Source organism: Ornithodoros turicata, chromosome 4, assembly GCF_037126465.1.
Source record: "Ornithodoros turicata isolate Travis chromosome 4, ASM3712646v1, whole genome shotgun sequence".
Taxonomy (NCBI): Eukaryota; Metazoa; Arthropoda; class Arachnida; order Ixodida; family Argasidae; genus Ornithodoros; species Ornithodoros turicata.
Genome location: NC_088204.1, coordinates 65,724,799 through 65,748,958, shown reverse-complemented (window position 1 = coordinate 65,748,958; position 24,160 = coordinate 65,724,799). Strand labels below are relative to the sequence as shown.

Genomic DNA, 24,160 nt, shown 5'->3' with positions numbered 1-24,160 from the left:
TGATACCAAGAGGAAGAGAGCGTTCGATTTCCCAAAACGCGAACCTTAGGGGAGAGAGAGAGAAAGAGAGATACACGATGACGATGATTTGGGGAACGCAGTATCTGCGGCCTTGTCTTTTCTGTTGTTCAAGCAGAAGTCACCAGAAATGTTCTTTGGCCTGTTCGGCCGTGAAAGCACACCTTTATGTTGTAGATGTTTTATCAAACCCGTCTTGCGGTAGTAGATATCAGAGGAGAGTGCGTGCTGAACTCTGATAATTCCCCTCCCTTTCGAGTTTCATTCCTTCTCCTATTTACACGTGCTCAAATACACAGTCGGCTTTCCTATACATGCAGAAGTGTCGATAGGCTAAGCCCTCTTTAAGTGTGATGTCTCACATTTTAGTCGCACTTTGATGCCCTCAGGAACAAAATTGGCTCGCTACAAAACCAAGACATTCACTTTATGTTCCAAACATGGTCCCCTTAATTGTGAAACTGCAGTGGAAAATTACCTAAATCGGATATATTTTGATGTATAAGACTACTACTTCTTTCCCATTGAGTACAATGTGTAAGATTTCAGACGCCGGGGGAACAAAAGCCTCTATGGCTATACGGATAATTCCTTTTCGGCATAATTCCTTGTATACAGATCTCACAGGATCCTGTGGCGAACCAGTGAAAAGTGTCGGCGTTCTCCGTCAAAATAAAATTATACGTTTCTTATGCATTGCGTCTATGCGTGTAATGCAGGCGAAGCACGCTTTAAGTTTTTGTCCGCGAATCTTGGGCATGACGATGTGTTTGATGTAGGAGGGCCAAGAAGATAGTGCTGAGGCGTAGTGACCTCGGGGTAGCGCTCCCCTATGGCGGGCCATTGAACGATGGAGTCAAGAATACAGGTCCAGTTGCAGCCATAGTTAACCATTTAATCGTCCGAAGGCTCCCAGTCTCGAGTTCCTCGTTCGTTGGCGCCACGCACCAGACTGTCGTCGTTGCGGCTGGCGGGCCCTTTTCTTCCCTTGGTCACATGACCACCTCGTCGCTGGAGCCCTTCTTCGTCCTCACTCCTGACTGATGGAATTATATTTGGATATGTTGTTGACGTACGTCCGTTGACCCTAATATGTTGATGTATCTTGTTCACTTGGAATGAGCTGTTTCAAGTGTTCTGTTCCATGTGTAGCGCTTTTTTTCTTCTTCCTGTCTAGCCCAGACATTTTAGCCCTATCTGTGTTTTCTTCAATTGCCTTTTCTGCTATCCCGCAAACAGGCAACGAACACATGGATCATTCGGTCAGCTGGGACAAAAACTTTCAAGGAGCTGTGATTCGGCAGGTTGGGGAGAGATAGAGACTGAATGAAACGCTGGGGGATAGAGAAACGGCCACAAGGCAAGATAGTCGTAAGGGGGCGGTGTGCTTTTTCAATGCCCAAGATTGGAAGCCGATATGACGAGTACTGCTGCGACGCCATGTCTCCGCTACAACAACAGCGACAGTCGCGGTTTTGATGCTAGCACGAGCCGACCCGTGGTAGCTCCTTACGGAGTGCCTTTCTTGTGTGCCTCTATGATGTGTGTAGGTGTAGTGCCAAGTGCAATTATGTGTGGAGCCCGCTAATGTACCACGGCGGCTCTTCTCCTGAGCCACTTCCACGTGAGTGTTCTTCGTGGATGCTTTTCTCACCAGACCCCGCAATGCATACCGTAAATAAGACATGACATTATTGCTGGAAACTGTTTTCGTTTTATTGATAACCCCCGAGACAACACAACCACAAGAAAAGAAACAGACGTCCCTACACAATGCCCTCCACGTCGAGAATTTAAGAAATCAATAGAAAACCCAATAGAAACAAGATTTCACAGCAACAGTCGAACTCAGGCTTCTTGCTCTCCCTCGTGCGTTTTGCATGCCGACGACGGTTCGTTCGGGGACAGGACGAAAGAAAAAAACACGGTCGATGGGTTCGCTTCATTCGGCCAGGACCAGGGTCGGGACTGTCACTCGGGGTATGGCAGAATGTCGCCAACAAGGTATTCACAGTGGAGAAAAATGACGAGAGGGCATGTTCTGGTTGTACCTGGAGGCCGTCTGCAAGAGAAGAGGTTCACTGACGTTAATTGTGCGCCTGAATATCAATAATAAATGCTCTTCAGGGGAGCTGATAACAATTTTGAAGAAGCATTGTTTTCTATATTCGAGCTAAGTTTGTGCTAGCCACCGCTATAATGTTTGGTGAGCACATTTCCGAATTTATTGATTCATAACTCGATGTATATTTTGTTCCACGTATCAAATGGGTCGCAAGTGCTAGGGATTCCTTGTAATTTCGTTTCAAAATTGTTCGTTCAACAAGGTAAGTATTATGTTCCCTATGGGACATGACTCAAGCATGATGGTTGCCATTGCATACTAACAGGCTACAACAGACCGTCCCCTCAGCAAGTGCCACATGTTACTTGCTTCGCTACTTTCAGCTTTACGGCGACAGAAGCATCATTTAAATACCCTATTATATTCATCCAGCGAGTAGCAGCATTGTGGACATAGAACACAGGATAAAGAGCGTAGAGGAAAGAACCACCAGAAGCGAGATATGCTTAACAGAAAGGCAATGGGCGGGAAGGTACTCACAGAAGCGATCGATTTGGAAAGAGTCGTTTATTCTTCGTCGGTAACCTTCTTGGCGCGCAAGGGCTTGCCGAGAGGCTGCACAGGCAGAGAGGCGAAAGGACAGAAAGTGAGAAGATAGCAAGAAGGAAGAGGACACTGAAGGCGCAAGCGGGACACGACAGTATGACAAGTTTGCCATTTCAACTTACTCCTGGAGACATAGCCCGGCCGGCAGATACGGAGCTCCTGTTCTTCGCCCGGAGCTTGGCAAGGGTGTTCTCAGCAACGTCAGCGCGCTCCTCGGCGTCTTCCAGTTCTTGTTGAACCTTGCGGAACTTGGCCAGGTTGAGTGCGGCGATTTCTTCGGCTTCCTCAATCTGCCTCTTGTATGTCTTGATCTTCTGCTGCAGCTTGTCAACCAGGTCTTGCATGCGCTCGTGGTTCTTGCGGTCCTCCTCGCTCTGCAAAGGAGACGGGAGAAAATTTTGTCACCACCTGGACAGCATTTCCTTATGAGGGAATACTGGCGAAATGAACTGACCTGGAATTGCAGTTCCTTGATGCGTCGCTCGCCCTTGCGGAAGTTCTTGGCAGCATCGGCGTGGCGTCGCTGTTCGTTCTCCAGTTCGTTCTCGAGTTCCCGAACCTTCTGTTCCAGCTTCTGGATGATTTTCTTGCCACCCTTGAGAGCTGCAGCCTCGGCTTCGTCCAGGCGTACCTGGAGCTCCTTGGTTTGTTGCTCGAGTGTCTTGCGGAGCCTCTCCTGTTGCAGGGCGTGGTCCTGCTCGGCGCGCAGTTCGTCGGCCAGGCGGGCAGCATCCACCATTGCCTTCTTGGCCTTCTCTTCGGATTGCTTGGCCTCGTTCAGGACCTCGTCCAGATCGGCCTGTAATGGTATAAGGATCATCAACGGATATCGAGGAGGGGGCGTGTTCCGAAGGCAATGAGCTCATCAGGATGTGCAAGAATAGTTGCCTAAGCGGGGGTAAACACTCCTATAGGTTCCCAAGAAAGAATTGCCTGTGTGAACTGCCTGTCACCTCAAGTGCCCGTCAATAATTCCTCCAGAATTTGTGCCGCTCACTACATAGATTCATATACATATGTAGTGTGCTATGTTGGGCAAAGGTTTTGTCTTACTGTGTTTGTCTATGTTCATAGTCCCCCTTTCGCCAAAGTATGCAGCTCCATGACGCTATTCTGTTGAGGGCACTTACCTGGAGGGCCTGCAGTTCTCCCTCCAACTTCCTCTTGGCAACAGACAAGGAAGCGTTAGAAGCGGAGTGTTCGTTAAGCTGTTCGTGCAAGTCGGCCAGTTCAGCCTCTCCGGCGCGGCGAGCACGGTCGGACTGTTCCAGGAGCTGTCGGCTCTCCTCCAGCTCGCCGTGCATGGCATTGCAGCGGCGTTCAGCAGCGGCATATTGCTCGCGGGCTTCCTCACGGGCACGCTGTTCCTCTTCCAGAGCAGATTGAAGGTCCTGTTGTTAAGAGTGCAAGAAAATAAGCATTTATGTATTCCATGCATTCCAGACAATTTTATTCGAATATGACGTGTTTCATGAATATAACTCGCCTTGAGGTTCTGCTGGTACTTCTTGAGGTTCTTCTGTGCCTCAGCGTTTGCCTTGTTGGCGTGGTCGAGGGCGATCTCAAGCTCGTTGATGTCGCTCTCGAGCTTCTTCTTGAGGCGGAGAGCCTCAGCCTTGCCCTTGGATTCAGCTTCGAGGCTAGCTTGCATGGAGTCCAGGGCACGCTGGTGGTTCTTGCGTGTGTTCTCAAACTCTTCCTCCTTCTCTTGGATGCGGCGATCGATCTCTTGACGAACCTGAGACAGTTCCAGCTGTGCGCGGAGGACCTTGTTCTCTTCCTGTTCGAGGGCAGCTTCAGCCTCTTCCAGAGCAGACTGCAGTTCTTCCTTCTCGATCTCGAGCCTCTTGCGAGATTTCTCAAGCTCGTGCACGCTGCGTCCACCCTCGCCCAGTTGGTCGAGCAGGTCCTTGACTTCGTCCTGGAGGTTCTTGTTCTCCCGCTTGACGGCCTCGTAGTGCTCCTGGCTCTCCTCGTAGGCAGCGCGCAGTTTGAATACTTCGGTGGAATAGTTGCGGCATTCCTTCTGAGAAGCGTCCAGTTCAAAGGCAAGATCGTCCACCTTGGATTTCCATTCGGCGATGACCTGAATAGGGTAGGGCATAGCTTAGTTTCTGTAGCTCTTTTTAATAGTTTTTTAGCTTTTTCTTACTACACTACTACGACGTACTATACTGACTTTCATGAACTCTGGGCTGAAAGCGCACGTACCTTGTCGAAGGACTTCTGCCTCTTCTCAAGGCTGGCAGCCAGAGCGTTGGCCTTGTCAGCCTCGATGGACACGTCCTCGAGTTCGCCCTGGAGGTGAGCCTTGGTCTTCTCGAGACCGTTGCACTTGGCTTGAATCTGTTCGACGGCTTCCTCGGCCTCCTGGAGCTTGGCGTGCAGCTTCCTCCTGCACAGTGCACGGGACAATATTTCGATTTAGTTAGCCTAAAAGGAGCATTCAGGTCTATTAAAGAGTGCTACTTACTTGGCCTCCTCGAGTTCCTCCAGACGAGCCAGACCCTCGCTTTCGTACTTGGTGCGCCATAGTGTGGCCTCGGCGTTAGCCTTGCTCAACTGCCTCTGGAAGTCAGCCTTGGCCTCTTGTTCCTCCTCAACGCTCTCGCGCAAGTTGTCCAGGTCATGTTCCAGGTTCCTGTACTTGCCGAGGAGTGCGGCACGTTCCTACGAAGGAATAACAGAATGAACAGTGTCCCTAACCATCTTCGTGCACTTCACTCGCTCATGTTGTGGCTTCATCGGGGGAATCATTATCCGTCATGCATCGTCGGATAACAGAGTTAAATCATGAGCTTCTTGTTTACCCTTCTAGTTTACCGTTAGCACCCTAAGGCCAGTTCGAATACGTTATCGCTAAGAGATCCGGAGGTGTGTCAATGTAAATATCTACTGCACCATTGCAAACTATGTACCATGCGTCCACTCCATTTTTGTTTTCGTATATTTCTTCAAGATCCTCATGAACTCTCGTGGGGACAGTTTGTATTCGTATTTTCTGTGACATCCACCCCTGTTAATACGCAGATTGGTACAAAAGTGAGATGTTTGTGTTTAGCGTCTGATCTCTTTGCTCCCAAGTTGGAATTATTCATGGCTCGTCCTTTCCTACAGGCAACAACCGTTCGGTAACGCGCTGATCACTAAAATTCAACCTACCCTGGCTTCCTCATCAGCAACGCGCTTGGCTTCCTCGAGCTGTGTGGCAAGGGACGCCTTGATCTTGTTGAGCTGGGCGACCTGGGACTCTGCCTCTTCGAGTTGTCGCTGAAGTTCACCGTTCTCGACGGCGAGCTTCTTCTTGGTGGCATCGAAGTCGTTGAGTGTCCTGTTGGCCTCGTCCAGCTTGAACTGGGTGTCGGCCAGCTGAACCTCCAGCTGCTTGCATTGCTTGTCGGCGTTGGCCTGAACGCGTCCGGGAAGAACTCCGGTAAGAGTTGGTAGTTACCATTGCCGAGCATAATCAACACTGAATTAGTCACGCAGGACTAAAGCTTCGAAGCGCCTTTTACGACGCAGAGGGAAGACGTGGCACGACGTCATAGGCCGACTGCGTGACTGCGCGTGGCAGCACGTATCTTCCCAAAGTTATATATATAATTGCTCGCGCACGGCGCTCAATAGAAAAGACGAAAAAGGCGAACTGCTGCAGTCCCTACATATTTAGAGCAGTGTCATCCCGTCGTTCCGTTGTTTAAACTGCGAAGTAACCTCTACATGAAAAAGAACTAATCTTGATTTAAGCACGTGAAGTAGTGAAGGTAATGACTGGTCCATTGCCATCTCTGGCAAAGACTGGCATATTAGGGGTACACGTGTGCGTTAAGAAGAGATGTTTACGATGTTTACGTTTCGTTCATGTACAGGGACTGATGAAAAGTTGCCGAATTCATTATATGATAGCCGTAACTATTCAGAACACACTCAGTCAGCGATTTTACTAATGCCTGTACATCTTATGAGCCACCATGTAAAATAATTTCGAGCTACAGATTCCTTTCGAACACTATTACACATGTTAACGTTCCCTCCCTTAAGTGACGAGGTTAATCGACACCCTCAGTACCCTTTTCTTCTGTTTTACATAAAAAAGTTTCGTTACAGGCCTCAAGGAAAGCGTCTTCCAACAGGCACAGCATGTATTACAGAACAAAAACACTAGGTTGAGAATACACACTATGTAGTTCTCCTACACACAACACTACTCAACAATGTAACGGAAAGGCTCGGACTTGCAATATTGAATCAGTCACCTATGCAGGTAGAGTCACACGAAAGCGAAGAAGCGGAACACTCCACAAGGGCGGAAGGGATCGTCAACGGTAGGGTACATTGTCATAACAAGGGAGGTAGAATATTTTGTACGGGCTGTTTGGTTCAAGAAGAGTGAACACAGATGGAAAACACGTTGGGATTGGATATCGCTGATATGCTACCCTATGTCTCTTACTAATTTTACATGACATTTAGTTGATGCTTACAGCATATTACGCGGCTATTTTGAGAACGAAAACTAACTTGGTGTTGAGTTCTTGCGTGATATTCTTTACCATTGAATATCAGAGGCCTGTCCTGGAGTAACGTGCTGTGCACGATGCTGATACAGACGTTATGTTATATTAGGGGGTTGAGAAAACTGTCTTCGTGGGTGATTCCTTCTCGAAACATCTTAGCAGTAACGAGGCTCAGGATAAGGTAGAGGAGGAGGAGGAGGGTACCTGAGACTTGTTGGCATGGTCCAGGAGGGATTGGAGGTCGGACACTTCGGCGACAGCCGTGGCACGCTCCTTGTCAACCCTGGGCGTCATCACACACACGGCAAGGGAGAGAACAGAGGTGGAAAAAGGAGAGGAGGAGATAGGTCAGTGTACGTAGCAAAAAATGTTCTTGGTACACTGACCACAAGGTGTTCAGCACGGCCGTGGTACCAAAGGTGACGAGACCTCAGCGAATTACGCTTTTGCAAATCGCTTGTTGGATCGCAAAGCAAGCATAATCAAAAAGTGCCTCTCGACTGTGATCGCACTGGAGTGTGAGAAACTGGGCTTAGCGCTGAGCGAAGTATTTAGGCCAGATATATTTGTTATTCAATTGTCTTCGTTCTTGCGACAAAGCAACTTTTTTAACGATGTTCTTGTTTCATGACTTGTCGCACTTGATCTGTACGTCACCTTATGACACCACGGCGCGCTTTCTAGGCAAAGCAGCAGCATGTGTCTCTGCTGCTGCGTCCAGGGCTCGGTTTGGCAATGGTGCCACTGGTGTTTCGGCTGTCTGTGTCTTAGGTGGGGCATCTGGACACGGGTGGAGGTCGTGCTTGACTGCACGCAACGTCGGAATGCAGGGGCAACGGGCGACAATCGGTACAGGGTACTCGGGGTACGGGCACAGCGGGGCCATGCTCGGAATGTTGCTTTACCTTGTCCTTGTTAACATGGTCCACATTGGCGCGCATGTCTTCCAGCTCTCCCTTGATTTGAGCCTTTTCCTTTTCAAGCCTGTTGAGGCATAGTGAGGTTAAACGTGATATGAAACAGGTTCGCTTAAACCACTAGGGAAAGGGGAGTCACTCCTTCGGGTGGGGAAACCGCAGGAATCATGTGGAAATGCGTTCGAATTTTGAGGTTGGGAATGTCTGTTCGCTGCATTTGGATCATACGCTGGAAGGAGACTTGTGTGACTGGAAATGTGCAAGAATAGACATGAAAGGGTATCCGATTCCGACGCATGATTATAATTACCGCGAAACTCTCAGCATGAATCACACAACTCATGTTATCTTGTGCCCCGCACTTTCACTTTCCCTCAGACATGCATATGTACCGATCAGTTGTACTTCTTCAGGCATTCCATGCGTTTGTAGCTCTAAAACACACATAATCGTCTCTTGCCAGTTGACCCAGGTCTTCCAAAAATAGTGTTAACCACACTAATTTTTAAATGTATCTATTTTACAATATTACATGCATCTCTGTATATCTCTTAGATATATAACTTTTATCTATCCTACTCTGAAATCTAGCCACATGTACTAGCAAGTCATGCTGAACTCCATACAGGGAACTGAATGAACTCACTTGGCTTTGTGCTTATTGAGTTGGTCGAGCTGGTCGGAAAGTTCAGCGACGGTGTCATTGTGCTTCTTGCGGAGGTTGGACAGGGCTTGTTCGTGGTGGAGGTTGGATTCTTCCAGGTCCCGCCTGAGCTTGGCCAGTTCAGCCTCGCGGCGTTTGTTGAGTTCGAGTTGAGCAGAGGTAGCACCGCCAGATTCCTCAAGGCGTTCGCTTAGTTCCTCAATCTCACGAGCGAGATCGGCACGCTGCTTCTCAGCCTATATTCAGGAGAAAAATGTTCCTCAAGATCTGTTCCCTTTTACCTTTTCGTGTTGTCGTACGAATACGACACATATTTCGCCCCTCTAATCTGTCTTATGTACCTGTCCCTAGCTTCCCCTCTTTTGGAGAAGAAGAACACGATTAGCATCAAGGGTAACCATACCGTAACAGGCAGTTTTAGCAGACCGTTGGTAACGTCAACGGAAAGGTATCGTACCTATATACTGGAACCAATCGCAGCGTTGCTTGACCCAGGCCCTTAGCTGTGGATTGGTTGCGGTTGATGCAGCCATTCGAATGCCACATTATCAACGGTCTGACAAAACTCTATTGTCAACGTGAACTAGAGCAGTTGAAGTTGGAGCTAGAGCAGCTGAACTGAAAAATGAGCGTTTGCAGACTACAGCAGACATGCATCAACTACAGCAGACTGCTCTGACTACAACAATAGGTCACCGCACTCCTGGCGTTCTTGAGCGCGATATCATCGCGCCGTTACTATCGAGCTTGAAACGTCGTAGCATTGTTCTTGCCCCCAACCTTTACAACCCAGTGAGCGCTATCTCTAAGGCACATAATCCGGGAAGTAGCAATGTACAAGAGGACTTACCTTTGCACGAGCCTGCCTCTCAGCTTCCAGCTCTTCCTCTAGTTCCTCGATCCTCGACTGCAAAGAAAAACACCGTTGAGATCGCAAATCCAGATAAAAGGACAGGCACTGCACACACACACACACAGAGCCCAAAAGGCTAGCAAAGCTTCAGAACCGCGCTGTCACTTGCCGCATGCGCAAGAGGCTCAACACACCACCCGAAGCCGAAATCAAACACACTGCAGCACTTCTTCAACTGTGTCTTCTGCCAACGTCACATCCTGGAAGACGCGTATCCTGGAGTATCCCAAAAGCGCTGCCATGCAAGAGTCGAAGCGCTGAAGCATCAGCTATCGCTGAACTAATGCAATGTTAGCGACGGCAAGCTGCAGCACAATTGCCGAAGCGCGTACTTCATATATGAGGTGAACTGTCGCGGGACTCGAAGAGAGGATTGGGTCCTGTGCTTGCCGAACTAGCCGCTTGCTCTGAGCACTAAGGTTGTAGTTGGGAGTGATGTATGAGCCTTTCTGTAGAGGATAGAAGGTATTTTCCGCGAGGGCATCTCCAGCAGTCCGCATGGGTGGCCGGCCAGCGTACACACCGGTGGAAGCCCCGGTCGGGGGTGCTTGAAGATCGGACTCCATGGCAGAAGGAAGGATCGGTCGGTCGAGGGTCGGTGGAGGGAGGAGACCAGCACGGAAGACGTGTCGGCAAGGAGTGAACCAGTTCCAGGAGTGAGGCTCTGTCCCCGGGCAGAGTAACCCGACCAGGTCTCCTCCCACGCGCGCTTAAAATAGGCTTCGCACCTCACGCTGCCATAAACGCTGTGCTGGCGCGCGTGACTCAGTGGAGCCGAACGCGGGTGCCGTTTTTGGGTATTTTCACGGCCGAAGAATTCGCCGTTCGCTTTTTTTTTCATTTTTTTGAGGAGGTATGAATGGAGTGACTCTGTCTGAGGATGGTGAAGGCTCGTCTGCTGGAATTAATGGATGTACGCGTGTGTTCGATACATCGGACCGTTTGTCAGCTGACAGAGTCTGGTTATTTCCGCAGGTATCGCGCTATTTTAAGCAGTGTTGGTGAGAGGGCGCCTTCGCCTGTCTCGCGCAATGCCTTACGCTTCTTGTAGCAGACAGTATCGACGTGCATGCGAAAGGTTCTACAACGAACCCATTCCTACTCTTTCCCGTTGTACCTGCATGCTTCTCAGAAGGCACAAATACGATGCACGTGAAGTACATGAGGAAGCAGCGGAGCTAGTTCAAGAAGAGGGTTGCGCGTGTATTTCTAAGGGGTTCTTCTCTCGCAACTCAGTGGTGCCACTCTTCGAGCATTGCGTAAGCCTTCGTTTCGAAGCGTATTTTTGTGACTTTACTCACCGCTGCGAATGCCAATAGTATGGTATGTGGGACACTGCCCGTCTTCAACCTCTTATTGTCGCTGCTTTTTATAGCGACCCACGTTGTGTTAAAGGAAGGCTGCAACTTCTGTCGTTTATGGGTACTATGACCCTATTCTAAACTGTTTTCATCACGTCTTTGCAGCCCGTTTGACATTTGTCGCAACGAGACAAACTTGAAAGCAACTTGAAGGGCGCTTGTCCATAATGTAGCCGAGTCATTCGCACGCTTCGGCATCTTTCATGAAACCCGGTAAACTTCCACAAATACGTTTCCAAGTCGTTACAACCAAATCGCAAGCCTTGAAGGTGTGCCTCAAGATCTCCTCATTCCAGAACATGCCAACTTCCCTCTAATCAGTTTTTCATGTTCCTGGGCTCGTTTTATGCATGCCGACGGCGGGTAAATTTGGAGACAGCCGGGAGTTGGAGCCAGCTTCTAATGAGGCGTGAAAGGACTCGGGCGCAATTAGCTCGAGACTCTTATCGCAGTATCGTGCACGCGTGTCGGCGGCGCTTTTCGGGCTATGCATGATGCGGCTTGGCAGACGTCGCCTGGTAACCTGATCGACTGGTATCCTCCCCGAGCAACGTGCCCCCAATCTAGGCAGGCAGACCGCTCGAAACGCCAAAGGTATCCCCCCCTCCCCGTTACCTTAACTGTCCATCCAGATATTTAGCGAGTGCAGGTTCCTATTATGGCAAGTTTTATTGACTTCCGCGACGTTAGAACAGCTTCTGAACTGCGAGTTCAACGTGCGTGCAGAAGCAAAAAGTATGCTGCAGAACTGTCGTGTGCAGTGCATGGCATGGCATATTTTTCCAAGTTGACCAGCCTCATCGGCGTTTTTCCGGTCCGACTTTTCTTTTTTTATATACAAATTTTTTGTTGTTGTTTTTTCAAGATGTCCCCAAGCATATTTTCTGAATCTGCCCACAAAGCCGTACAAAGCAGCACGCTTTTTGCTGCAATCCTGAATACAAAAAATAGAGCTTACCTGCAGTTCCTTGATCTGCTTCTGGAGCTTGGCAACGAGAGCCTGTTCGTCCTCGAGCTTGGCGTTGAGGCTTGCGATCTCCTTCTCCTTACGCTGCAAGTTCTGCTCAGCCTCCTTCTTGGCCTTCTCAAGATCAGCAACAGCTTCCTGAGCAAGCTTGAGGTCGCCTTCTATCTTCCTCTTGTTCTTCTCAACGTCCTGGCGGGCCTTCTTCTCACGCTCCAGGGAGTCCTCCAGTTCGTCGAGTGTCTGCTCCAGCTTGGATTTGACTTTGCTGAGGTGGTTCACCTTGTCCTCAGTGGCCTGCAGGTCTTCGGAGGTCTTCTGGTTGACTTCCTGCAAGTGCTTCTTCTCCTTGTTGAGCTTGTTGATGAGTTCATCCTGGTGCGAGATCTCATCGTTGAGGTTGCGGATCTGGTGGTCCTTGGTCTGCTTGTCCTGCTCGGCCTTTTGGAGAGCAAGTTCCAAGTCTTCGATGTCCTTCTTCAAGCCTGAGATGTCACCCTCGAGCTTCTTCCTCGTTTGGACAAGACTGTTGTGGGCTTCTTCCTCGTGACCGAGCCTGTCGTTCAGGTCGGCGAGTTGACCTTCCAGGTCGGCCTTCTGAGTCAGTGCCTTGTTGAGCCGTTCCTCAACGTCACCAGCACCCATACGTTCAGCTTCCAGTTGGAGGAAGAGGTCATTCTTCTCCTGAAGGACCTTGACGTTCTGGCCTTCCAGTTCCTTGCGTATCTTCTCTTCCTTCTCAAGGGCTTCCTGGGTCTTCTTGAGCTTCTCTTCCAAGGCACGGAGTTCATCCTCGACACGGACGGCGGACAGCAGGGGCTTCACCTAAGAGTGTGCAATTGAAACACTTGTAACAGAAAACCGGTCATCTATTGAAGACCCACAAGCAAGACTGGTTGTTCTGTGTTCGCGTACTAGGTGGAGAGCACCGAAGAGCAGCTGCAGCTGTGCGTACACGTTACGTACACGCACAACTTCTCACACACCTGCGAAGCATCACAGCTGCGTTTAGAATGAACTTTTCCAATTCAGCTGTCATCCAAGCAGATATACCGCTTCCGGTGGTGCAACATTTAGTGTTAAAACGTTAGCGACGGTGGTCTCCATTGCTTCGGCAATGTAACCTAGGATCTATTTTCACTTTTTTGTAAATGTTGTGATGTCATCACTATGCATGCTTCAGCTATCACAAGGAAACTAATACCAACATTGTGTGACAGTGAAGTGTCGGTACCCTAGGCATGGAGAGCATATGTGACTTACCTTGCTGTACAGCTTCCACCACAGCCAGTTGCGGAGCTGCAGGAACTTGCGAAGGTTCCTCTGGATGACGAGGAGGGCCATCCTACGGAGGAAACGCAAATATAAAAGCTTGCTCAGCTGACATCTCCATAAGGAAAGCGACTAAATTAGTTTGATATGTAGATGGTTGATAAGGGGCGTTGGCCCAAAGTAGGTATCGGAAAGAACAAGGTTCACAGGAGAAAAGGCTTCGATGCAATAACCGCGGTGTCGGAACCTCGACACGCAGCAGGGCTCGATGCACGTTGCGAAAAAGTAAAATGTAAATCTTCAAAAGGCAGGGATTGATAAAGAAGTCATTTAAAAAAGAGAAGGGGCAAGGCGGTGTAAATTAAAACTGGTTCGTTGATCCAAAAGGTGCAAGAGAAAAAGAAAAAAAAAAGACGGCTTCGCTTAAGACACAAAAACAGCACAGAATGTACTGCAAAGGAAGTTCTTTCCGCAAGCGAAAGAAAAAGAAAAGTAGCGTGATGGAGAAAGACCTCTCACCAAAGACAACATATTCAAAGCTGTCACACCGCAGTGCAGTCACACTCCTCAAAATCCTGCCAGAAAATCGGAAGGCAGAAAAGCCCATCTGAGGTCCACAACCGTAAAAGCACAGAGTTGCTTCAAGGCGCTAAAGACACCACAAGCTACCAACTCCTGATCATCGCTCGGGGGAGTGATGCCCTGCTTCGGTGCTGTCCCGTTGACCATAGGCACGTTCGTTGCATCTTCGTTAAGAGTCGGAGGCTTCTCCACAGCCGTCGCCATCTCGTAACCTAGCTAACCACCGAACCACACCAGCAGGCCAGGAGGACTGGAAGTGCAGACCTGATCAAGCACGGGGGCGTCTTTCAGAGGCCGCATCGCGGGGGCGTTCGCATCGACTTTCCATCTAAGTATGCGCACTTTGGAGGGCGGAGTAAGGTGGATCATCTTGCTCGTTCTCGAAAAAAAAAATTTAAGCGGCTCGCATATGAAATAGGGCCGAATAACTTGGCACGAGCCCTGCTCCGTGAATAGACATGGGATGGGGTGTACCTTTGCTCCTTGAGCTTCTGGAAGTTCTTCTTGGTGATGTACCAGCGGGTAGCGGCTTGGATCATCGTCATGATCTTGCCCAGGCGTTCATCACGCATTTCTTCAAGGCGACCCAAGACGCCGGCCCTGAAGAAGATCTAGAAGGACGGGAGATATCGCAGGTTGGAGGCGATGGCATCATGCGTTCGGGATGCAAGCTTGGATTGGAACCGCAGATAAAAATGTTTGGCTTTGATACGTTCCGCGTACATTCAGACCGCTCCTCATATTAGGTTCTTCGAGCCGCTGATTTTATCGCGACTACATCCGATGAAACCGTGAACCCGATCACTGAGTCAAATACCCTGGTATTTTAACGCAGAAATCCCGGAATCAATATTAAAATTCTAGACCTCCATAATTTTAACACATTCGTCTTTTCATTTGCTGGTTAGTATTTCGCATAGCCGCAAATGCGTCCATTTTGTCGCTTGCAAACGACACGACACGTAGTCCGCATGTCGTCCACGCCCTCGTTAGTCGAGAATTTCACGTTGCGCAATACGTGACAGTCCTCATTGGCCCCATATATTTTTTCTAGGCGTTTGGCATCTGGCTCTCTCTCGCAGACGCTCCGCACTGTCTACTGGTGCACTTGAAGTCGCGACGCACAGTTTCTCGTCGGGATGAAAGATGAGATTCTAATTAGAGAACCTACAGCCGGAGTCCATGTTTTGCTGTTTCGGTTAATCCGTGTCTCTATTTCGCTCTTTTTGCTAGAAAATTACGTGCAGTCGATGTCAGCAGAGTCCTATTCCGGTAGACTCGCGCATTCGCAAAATGCGGCCTTCCTTTTTCTTTTTTTTTTTTTTTTTTGTGACACGCTGTCACCCTCTTTCTGTGATATTCACAAGCCTTTGAATAGCTTTCGTTTGGGTTCTCGCTTGCGGGACACTTCCTAAAGTGAATTAAAATAAAAGCACGTCATTAGTGCGGTCTCAACGACGTCAGCGCTTAACTGATGACGTCTAGAAAGCGATGGCATACATCACTCTCTCGTTCTGCTCTGGAATAGCGGGAGCTTCCCGACGACATTACGCCCATTCATTCTTTCGGATATCTGTATTTTTGAACAATCTGAACAAAATCTAATTGGCAACTAATCTAATTTCCAAAGTATCGACCATATACGTCAAATATATGATACTGACTTCAAACTTCCTTCAGGGTGACAGTTTTTCGAACTCAATGCTACACTGAACCGATAATCGAATCCAGCTACAAACCAAGCAAATGAACAAATCGCACTTTTCTGCTCCGCAAGCCATAGGCGAGACATCACAACATAGCTAAAGATAAGATATCCAATATAAATTGACGTACTACGTTTTTGTTCTTTTGTTCACCTGCTTTCACTTCTGTTGTTCATGCTCTCCAGAGGCTTGTGGAGCGGTTCTATACTACTAAAGAACACACAAACGGACGACAAAAATACATGGGGTAGGCAGCATGCAGTCTCTTACGGTAGCAAGCAGTAGTACACAGAAATAAGCTGCATATCACAGAAAATACTGGCAAATTTAAACAAACATGCGTTCAAACAGTAAAACAATACACATACTCACATTGAAGACACGTCGTTTACTCCGGTCCGAACAATTGCATAATAGGCCCCATCTATAGTGACTTGGGAGTGATGTCTGGGGAGGATATACTACACCGAGACTAGCTCTGGATAATTTTTTTGTTCGTTAATTTTAAAACGCAGGCTTGTGCATGCTAAAAGTTACAAGTGACGTGTATAAGTGACCAGTTTAATATCGAATGAAATTTTGTTGTAGAAGTATCGTTTTAGGTTCACGGTACCAATCTCCTGGTACTCAGGTCTTAATCGCCATATACTGGGAGTGCTTACATGTTACTCTTTAGTTATGTGTACCACGTCTAGCCTATCTTGTAAAACTACAATTTGCTATGCTACTTTCAGCAATGATCCCCATGGGGAATCACGGGTACAGAGCGGAACAGAGAAAGGAAATCAACCTATTGGGTTTGTATCTCCTTGGGTGCTTTCTTTCGCTTTCTCGACTCTGCTCTTTTTTCTTTACAAGTAATTTTGTTGTTGACCTGCACTATCTTTGTTATTGCTGCACCACACTATTGAGCGAAATATCAAAACAGAAGCGCAACGTGCAATGCTCAGAAGCACTGACGGCGACAGAGGGCGCTGCATACCTTCGTGAATCCGAGTTTGTACTCTTGGGGATCGAGATGGGTCGCACCCATGAGCTTCTCCGTGGCTGCGCGAGCGTCCACGAAGCCCTTAGGAAGGCAGTTAGGGGCTAGTATGGCATATCTACAGGGACGGGAACTAAGGTCAGAGACCGGAGACAGACAAGGTCGGCCCCACCAGGACGGCCTTAACTGGCGCACTTGCCAGACAAGAATGAGATGGAGGAAGTTTAGTGGAGTGCTTAGTGGCCAGCTAAGTGTTGCATGTGTGTGGTTAGCAGAACTCCGCGAACTATGCGAAGCCAAGCTGAGGGCTGTCCACGAATCTGCGTCACAGTTTTCATTCGGAGTACACGTGAGTGTCGCAAATGGACATTAATTATCTGATGCGAAGTTTGAACCTGACAATGTCCGCGAGCTTCTAAAATCAAAGCAGGCTGGAGAAATAATTTGAGCCGACCGATTGAATACAAATTACGAACTTGCCCTACGTCATGATTCCGCCATCTCCATGCCTTTCTTTTATGCATTTTATATAATCTAATCTTGCTTCCTCTACTTTATCATCGGCACCAAGTTGACAGCGAGTCTTAAGTCATATCCTGGCCTGCGCACTTAGTGCATTTGTTTTCGAAAACTATGGCAAAATGATATGCTTCGTCCCAACCTAGATGCTCAAGCAGGTCACTAAAGAACGAAAAAAGTACTTTGAATTATCCGAGCTACGGAGCCCAAACCAAATTTTCTCACCAGTAATTGGTCAGTTTACACCAATAGGCGTCGAAAGTATTCCTTGCCATTTTAACAATACAGCGCTAGTCTTTAAACCTACCGTTTCAAATGAGATGGCGAGTGTACTCTCCTGCATTTGAGCTGTCCAGCTGAGGTACATGAAGTCGCGCTTGCTAGTCAGGTACAGTCGTGGACAGCCCGATAGAGTGTTGGCAACACGGTCTCAAGTGCTCCAAGAGACAACTTCGGAAAGAGCCCTATGACTAGTCAACCAGATTTCGTTCACAGCACATTCTCCGAAGCTGCAACTTGCACATGTCCGCGAGTGCACAGACGTGTTATGTTCATACGGCATGAAGCAACTGTGGTGTATAGAAGGTAGGAGTAAGGCGTGGCACACACAAGGGTTACGTGAAGACGACATGTTGTGTCCATGGTGGAATACCTTGTGATGCCCATAGCGGAAATCAATGGGATCGAGTTTTATGGTTTCGATAACAATCTCGGAGGCGTGTTTGGCGTCGACGAAGCCCTTGGGGAGGTTGCCGCAGGAAAGGATCTGGTATCTGGGAGTTGAGAAATGTGGGGATCATGAAAACTGCAGAAGGACGGTAGGTGGAGTTGCTTTTGTGCCTGTAGGATTGAGACTCGAAAGTCATGTGGCGACAAAGATCCTTTTTCTTAAATATAGTTTTGTCCAGGTCTTCATTTACGCAAACTGGTACGGCACACTGAACGACAACCGGAATTGGGAGATATCGGTGACGGAATTGACGTTACATTGCTTACTTACAATAGAAATATGAGTGGAAAATATATATATATCTTATATCCCATTGCATCACGAAGGATTTTTTCCGGAAAATGAGTGGATTTTACAACCGCTACGTCCAAGCGACGCCAATCCAAGACGGTTATGATGTTATAAGAATTGTAAAGCGGCGCACCCAAGTGACTTTGGTAGAGCAAACCGACTACCGCTATTTTGTTATTTTACGCCGCTATTTTATGACTTTGACGTGATGGACACGCGATCGCTTTAATCGATCGCTTTCGCACGAATATCTCTCGACAGGTGACTTTTGGCTATTGGCGCATTGGGCATGAGCGTACTAGCTCATGGAATGCTCAGTGCTGTCTAACCCATGTGAACACGTAAGATATACCGACACTCTTGGTTTTCCTGTAGATGGGCCCTTTATGTACCTCACTTCTCCAAATGTTTCAGGGATTCTAGGTTTTAGTATGTTTGTTCTACCTCTTATCCTCGCTATAGCTCATATGTCTGCCGTGTAGCTTTGCAGGCTAGCCGTGGGAAAAAAGCAAGATAAAGAAAGGGAGTTTGGCAAAGTAGCCAGAAAAAGAGCGTTTAGTACTTTCACAAGACGTGAAAGAGAGTGCAAAAGGGTAGAAAAACACGAGTGATGTTACAAAAAGCCAGTTGAAGCGTCGCACAAGCGAGGCTAAAGAGTAACAAAATGTGCGCAGGAGGCAAGGTAGGGGGTGTCGAGCAAAAATTGTGATGGAAGACTAAGTATAGCATCCTGTCAGGGGCCGCCACAAAAAGGCCAAGGGGAGGAAAAAAGGCGAAACGTTCCACTGCTGAGACTTACCGTACATGTCTTCATTGAAGCAGAAGCTTCTAGACCAGAGCAACCGATATTTCGAACAGATACTGTTCAGCTACTGGTACAGTTTCTGTTACAGTTCCGTTGAAGTGTCTAGTAGGGGAATAGTGGGGAACAGTCCGTGTTCGAAATGTCGGCTGCTTCCAGCTTGCGGCTTCTGCTTCAATCTACATTCATCGGAGGGCTGGAGTTTCCACTTTTCGACGCACATGTCCTGGGTTGTATACCGTGAGGGGTATGAGTAAGGAGTGTTTTCTGAGCAACGGGATCGTGTGCTGTTTGAATGTTTCGGCTACAGAAACGACACTTCAAGTTAAGCAAAAGGTCGGATGGGTGAGTTGACCTGGTGACCGAGAGCGTACACCACGGTGACAAGGACGGACAGACAGACGAAGGACTAGCGGTCCTGCATGTCCGTCTTTTTCTCTTCGGTGAGCGTTTCTCGATTACTTACGCATTACCAACAAGCACAAATGATCAGCACTTCTGAGCTGTAGCACACAGCAGACGCCATATTTATGGTGCCTTGTCTATGGCTGTTGTGGTTAAGCTCGTGCCAGAGGGACTATCAAGATTGCAACTGCTAGGTAAAAAAGAAGTACATTGTCTTTTTATTTTTTTAAGGTATTCAGCTTGAACTGCCGTTCCCTATTTCACATTTCTGTTGTTACAGGATGTATGGAGACGAAGTGTTAACAGGGTGTGTGCGGAAATGGCCAAAGTGGATGTGGGTGTATGAGAACTACGGGTGTCCTGGAATGTTAATAGGGTGGAAGGTTTGCATCTTCCGTACTCACTCATAAGGGATGGGCATGTGTGCTGGGTGCACTAGTGAGGTTTCCAGTATCGGTGTCCAAGAGGCCGGTGACCTCTTTACGGTACTGTTACTGCACGTAATCCTAGATCCGGGAGGAACCGGTTTGTGGGAAAGTTTGGTACTACAACGCTGTGCGTTTAAGTAGGAGTGACCATCATGCTTGAGGTCAAGAAAGTTGTTGCAGGAAATCTGGAGGCGACTTCAAAACCCATATTCCAGGCCATCCCGCAAAAACTTTTCGTCGCACACTCCCGTATTTAAAAAAAGTCTCAAAAACTGCGCTAAATGCACAGTGGCGTGCAGAGGAAAATGCTAGGTCAAGCAAAAACTACGGACGTCCAAACTCATCAAGAATGAGGCAGGCGTGCAAAAATGGTTGGATGGAAGAATAGGGCAAGGAAGAAAAAAAGAGAAACCACGGTGCAAAAGAGACGAGCCACAAGGACAGTGCGGGATAAAAGGTTCCCGACAAAGAACTCTTGCCTTGCTGTGGCCGAATTTGCAATCGTTTGCATCCAGCTGGATGGATTCGATGACCTTTTCGGCTACGTGTTTGGCGTCAACGAATCCCTTGGGGACTGCATTGGGCGCCAGGATAGTGTATCTACATGAGGAAAGAATAGGGTGGTTGTGTGGTCAGGATCCTGTTGCGGTTTCGGCACTGTTTTTCCTTGGGGGGTATTGTGTCTGAGAAATCCCTTTGTGTGCACACGATTCTATTTATAGTTTTGTTCAAGAGCATTGTGTAAGGCTAGGAACATGATAACAGCATGTCGTGGGATACTATTATCTTGCCAGCTACATACAGGTCAAGGGGCGAGCTAAGCTGTTGTCTATAGTGTTTTGCTGTGTATGTAACCCAGCAGTGGGAGAACCGATGCGACGTTGTTTATGTGCACGTGTTGAAGTGATGTTCAACGATTAGTGTTGTCTACAAATATGAAATTAATGTCTCAAAAATGTTGCAGTTGAAGTTGCAGTGGAACAATCAAAAAGGCATCCTCTCAAAAAATGGCATTCAAAAAGCTATAAGAAATCAAAGCACTGAGACAAAACACAAATTATAAATCATGTGCGTTGTAAAAACCAAATGCTGTAAAAAAAAGTAACATTTCTTGCATGATTGCACAGCGAGCACTTAACAACCGCTTTAAGAACAAACTGCTGCTTCAGCACCTGCACTATGATTGGCTAAACAGTGACTATATTCGGCATTCGTAATCCTCAACTCTACGTCCATGGCAAAATGAGCGAGGCAACCAACGGCCACTCCCACCCAATCGTTCGCGCCGTAAACGTTTTAAGAGTGCAATCAGTGCACGAAAGAAGAAATTAAAGCTTAGATGAAATAGTTTAACGATAGTTCCGACTTGATGTTCTAAAGATGTGTGCTCCAGTGGTTACCTATGCGCTTCAGAATTACAAGAATCGATTCCAAGTTGAAGAGTGTATTGCAAAAGTCAACTTACCGCTGCTTGAAGTCGGGGTAGATCATCCTGTTGGGGAAGCCCTTACGGCAAATACGGATGCCCTCAAGCACACCGTTGCAAGTGAGTTGGTGCATTACGAGGTGAGAGTCGATCACACCTAGAGTCGATAAGGACAAGGTATTGGATGTGCGCTTGAAGCACGTTCCATGTCGCAAAATATCGTTCTGTACCACAGATGATTACAGATGTAGTCTATTATACTAGCACATAAACCCCAGTTGCATTTCTTCCGGAAGATAAGCTTGTTTACTATACTTTTTTCGTCTCAGGTGGTTGTAGTTTTTCTACATCCTCTCTTTATGGCGATGTCAATATCGACGAAAGTGCGATGAACAGAGCAGTGGCTCGTTTCTCGTCTGTATGAGGAGGACCCCGGTACATACTAACTTGTTGCAATCTATGCATTGTAGAATATTTGATGTTCTCGCATAAGCATAAGCTATTAACACTACTTGGAGCTTGTCTTCCAGCACGTAACTTGGCTTCCGAACAAGTGTGACTGTATGATCGTTCGAAAGGCCCCACTGGACTGATGGGGCAACAGGCACCACAGCAACGTGTGCCATGATCAGCAAAGTTACATGCTAGCTATGACACGTAACTATTATTTGCATGTTGATGATATCATTTTCTTGAGCTTTAGGAGGCGGTAGGGACAGGAACACAAAACACAAGTAGACAGGGCTAGACTCCAATTTTGTGTGCCTGTCCCTATACCTACCACATACCAGATCAAGAAAATGACCATCAACATCTTTACAACAGCCTGCCTGCATTTTAATGCTTTGTTCATCATCGTTTGCATGTTCCATTGTTGACATTGGATTTGTTGCAAACGGAAATGTTTTGATGGCAGTTCCTTCGTCTGCGCAGCCTAAGGTACACAAGGCTTCCAAGACACCTGTCATGAAACAGTTATAAGACGGCCTGTTCTTTTCAATTGGAGCTGTCATCAATGGAACACACTTGAAGATACCTTATGGGCAATATTTCTAAAAGAGCGTAAAACTGGAAATGAGTGTGTCGTGCAGTGAAAGGGATAAAATAAGAATGGTCTGAATGCAGGCTTTACCTGGGGACTTGGTTTCGTTTGGAATAATGCATCGCACAAAGTGCGGGGACGTGCTATTCAGGGTGGCCATCAGCTTGTTCAGTTGTTCCTGTGGGAATTGTGGTGGAGGAGGGGGACTGTGCATCAAGTGTTTTTCATGGGTTTTGGTGGTCGTGCCTTCTTTGCGTGCGGGTTCTGGTTCTGTTGTGGTGGTGGGGTGTGCATGGTGGAATAGGTGGTGTATGGTGTTGTGGTGAGAAGAGGGTTTCATGGGTATCTTGCTGGGTCTTGGTGGGTCTGTGGTGAACGTAGCATGTTTTCTGGGGTTGAGCTTGTCGAGTTCAGTGTTAAGGTGTGGTGAACGAATTGTTCGGCGTCGTGGTGTTCAGGGGGTATTATGGACGTCTTCAGGTGAAGTGCTGTTGTGGCTTCGGCCCCTAGTCGCTAGTTCGAACGGTCTACGGTGCAGGACGTAGGCCTGGTCCTCATAATGCTCAGCATATGCTTTTCGTTGGCAACTAGGTGCTAATGGGAGCTGAGTATCAACGTATTATGTTTTAATTGTCTGCATCTAGTCAGGTTGGGATCGACCTCCGGTAAATTATGACTGTCTCCTCATAGCCAATAAGGGTAGCGGACGGACTGTTGGTACTTCGTGCAATGTACTTGGTCAGCGCCTTCCACGCTTTAAAACTGGCGCGTTCCCTCTCAAATGCCGCTGCTTCGGGCCTCATCAAGACCTCCCTCCAGGTAGCATTTCCTGGTAAAATCCTAACAGCCGTTCAGCGATATAGCAAGTCATAATCTCGCAAACCTTGAAAAGCCCCTATATTCCTTCGCCTCGATATGGGAACAATGTGGATACATTAAGCGAGCTTCCGAATTTGTACAGCACATTTTTGGGACTTCTCGGGGAGGTCTCTTGGAAGAGCGCTAGCGGGAAGATCCCAAGATAATAGGGTTCAGTGGACGTTGCAAGGGGATGTCGTATTCATACTCACGAACAGACTGGTACGAGAGGGGGGAGGGGGACTCGAACAGCGTGCCAGATGCATGGGTAAAGTTCCGTTGGTAGGGTGCATGTTGTGTATGACCTGTTTACCTGGCTGCTTGAATTCGTTGGGAATGATGCAGCGTACGAAGTGTGGGTGAGTACTGTGCAGTGTAGCCATCAGCTTGTTCAGTTGTTCCTTGTGTTGAGAAGGTTAGGTTAGTGCACAGCTAATGCAAGCAACTAGGCATATACTACGCAGTCGCAGAAGTTCACTGGAAAGAGAAATTCTAGCGAAGAGCAGTTAGAGCGCTATTATTAGCGTTGCAATGAATGCGCTGCACAATAACTGCGAGAAGCGTGAATGCCAAGTTTTTGAAGGCCTTCGAGACGACTTTCGGCCAATACAGGCACCCGAATGCCAAAAGTATAGTTTGGTGTTCACTTAGTTCCGATTCTTATTGTCTTACTTTATGTGGCTTTGCAAGTGAGTGAAAATATACAACCAGATTCAGTAAAAGACATTCTGAACGGTTATTAAGCCAGTGTTAAGTATCAAACAGCGCCGACAAGTAGTTGCAACTTTTCTAACGTCTCATCTCAGCTAAACAACGCGAAGACTAAATACCAGGTTACATCCAAACCGTATTTCAGAAGCGCTCTCTACTACGTTATCGAAGGCTTCGAGGCAGCACAAAGCGGTCATATGCACAGACTGCATTGTAAGACAGTATTCCTTTGCAGAGTACGAAGCATTAGGTCAAAGCTCGCAACACACAAATGCAGGAAAACTGTCAGAGGCCCTTGTGTAGAGGCACAGAATAACAATGGAAGAGACAAAAAACATTTGGTGTTTGTGGAAAACGGGAGGTCGGTTGCAGACAGTG

At 47.8% G+C, this 24,160-nt stretch overlaps 1 protein-coding gene across 36 annotated transcripts in view; it reads right to left on the bottom strand.

Annotated features, from left to right (window-relative positions):
• Positions 1-1,716: 1,716 nt before the first annotated feature.
• LOC135391709 (myosin heavy chain, muscle-like) overlaps positions 1,717-24,160 on the bottom strand; it is a 46,420-nt gene continuing 23,976 nt past the window's right edge. For 8 of the 36 annotated variants that reach the window (XM_064622108.1, XM_064622106.1, XM_064622075.1 and 5 more), the window contains exons 17-32: positions 21,211-21,328; positions 20,225-20,345; positions 14,354-14,490; positions 13,289-13,370; positions 12,020-12,850; positions 9,638-9,694; positions 8,770-9,023; positions 7,411-7,489; positions 5,852-6,097; positions 5,163-5,359; positions 4,901-5,084; positions 4,176-4,775; positions 3,820-4,080; positions 3,144-3,488; positions 2,812-3,063; positions 1,717-2,080 (exon numbers count right to left, since the gene is read on the bottom strand). In XM_064622108.1, coding sequence (XP_064478178.1) covers positions 2,027-2,080; positions 2,812-3,063; positions 3,144-3,488; positions 3,820-4,080; positions 4,176-4,775; positions 4,901-5,084; positions 5,163-5,359; positions 5,852-6,097; positions 7,411-7,489; positions 8,770-9,023; positions 9,638-9,694; positions 12,020-12,850; positions 13,289-13,370; positions 14,354-14,490; positions 20,225-20,345; positions 21,211-21,328 — 3,818 coding nt within the window. In that variant the 3' untranslated portion in view covers positions 1,717-2,026. Of the gene's footprint in view, positions 2,081-2,623; positions 2,699-2,811; positions 3,064-3,143; positions 3,489-3,819; positions 4,081-4,175; positions 4,776-4,900; positions 5,085-5,162; positions 5,360-5,851; positions 6,098-7,410; positions 7,490-8,111; positions 8,191-8,769; positions 9,024-9,637; positions 9,695-12,019; positions 12,851-13,288; positions 13,371-14,353; positions 14,491-16,567; positions 16,689-17,741; positions 17,863-20,224; positions 20,346-21,210; positions 21,329-22,303; positions 22,392-23,384; positions 23,473-24,160 lie in introns of all 36 variants that reach the window. The other 28 variants (XM_064622083.1, XM_064622072.1, XM_064622078.1 and 25 more) reach the window with 11 other exon arrangements.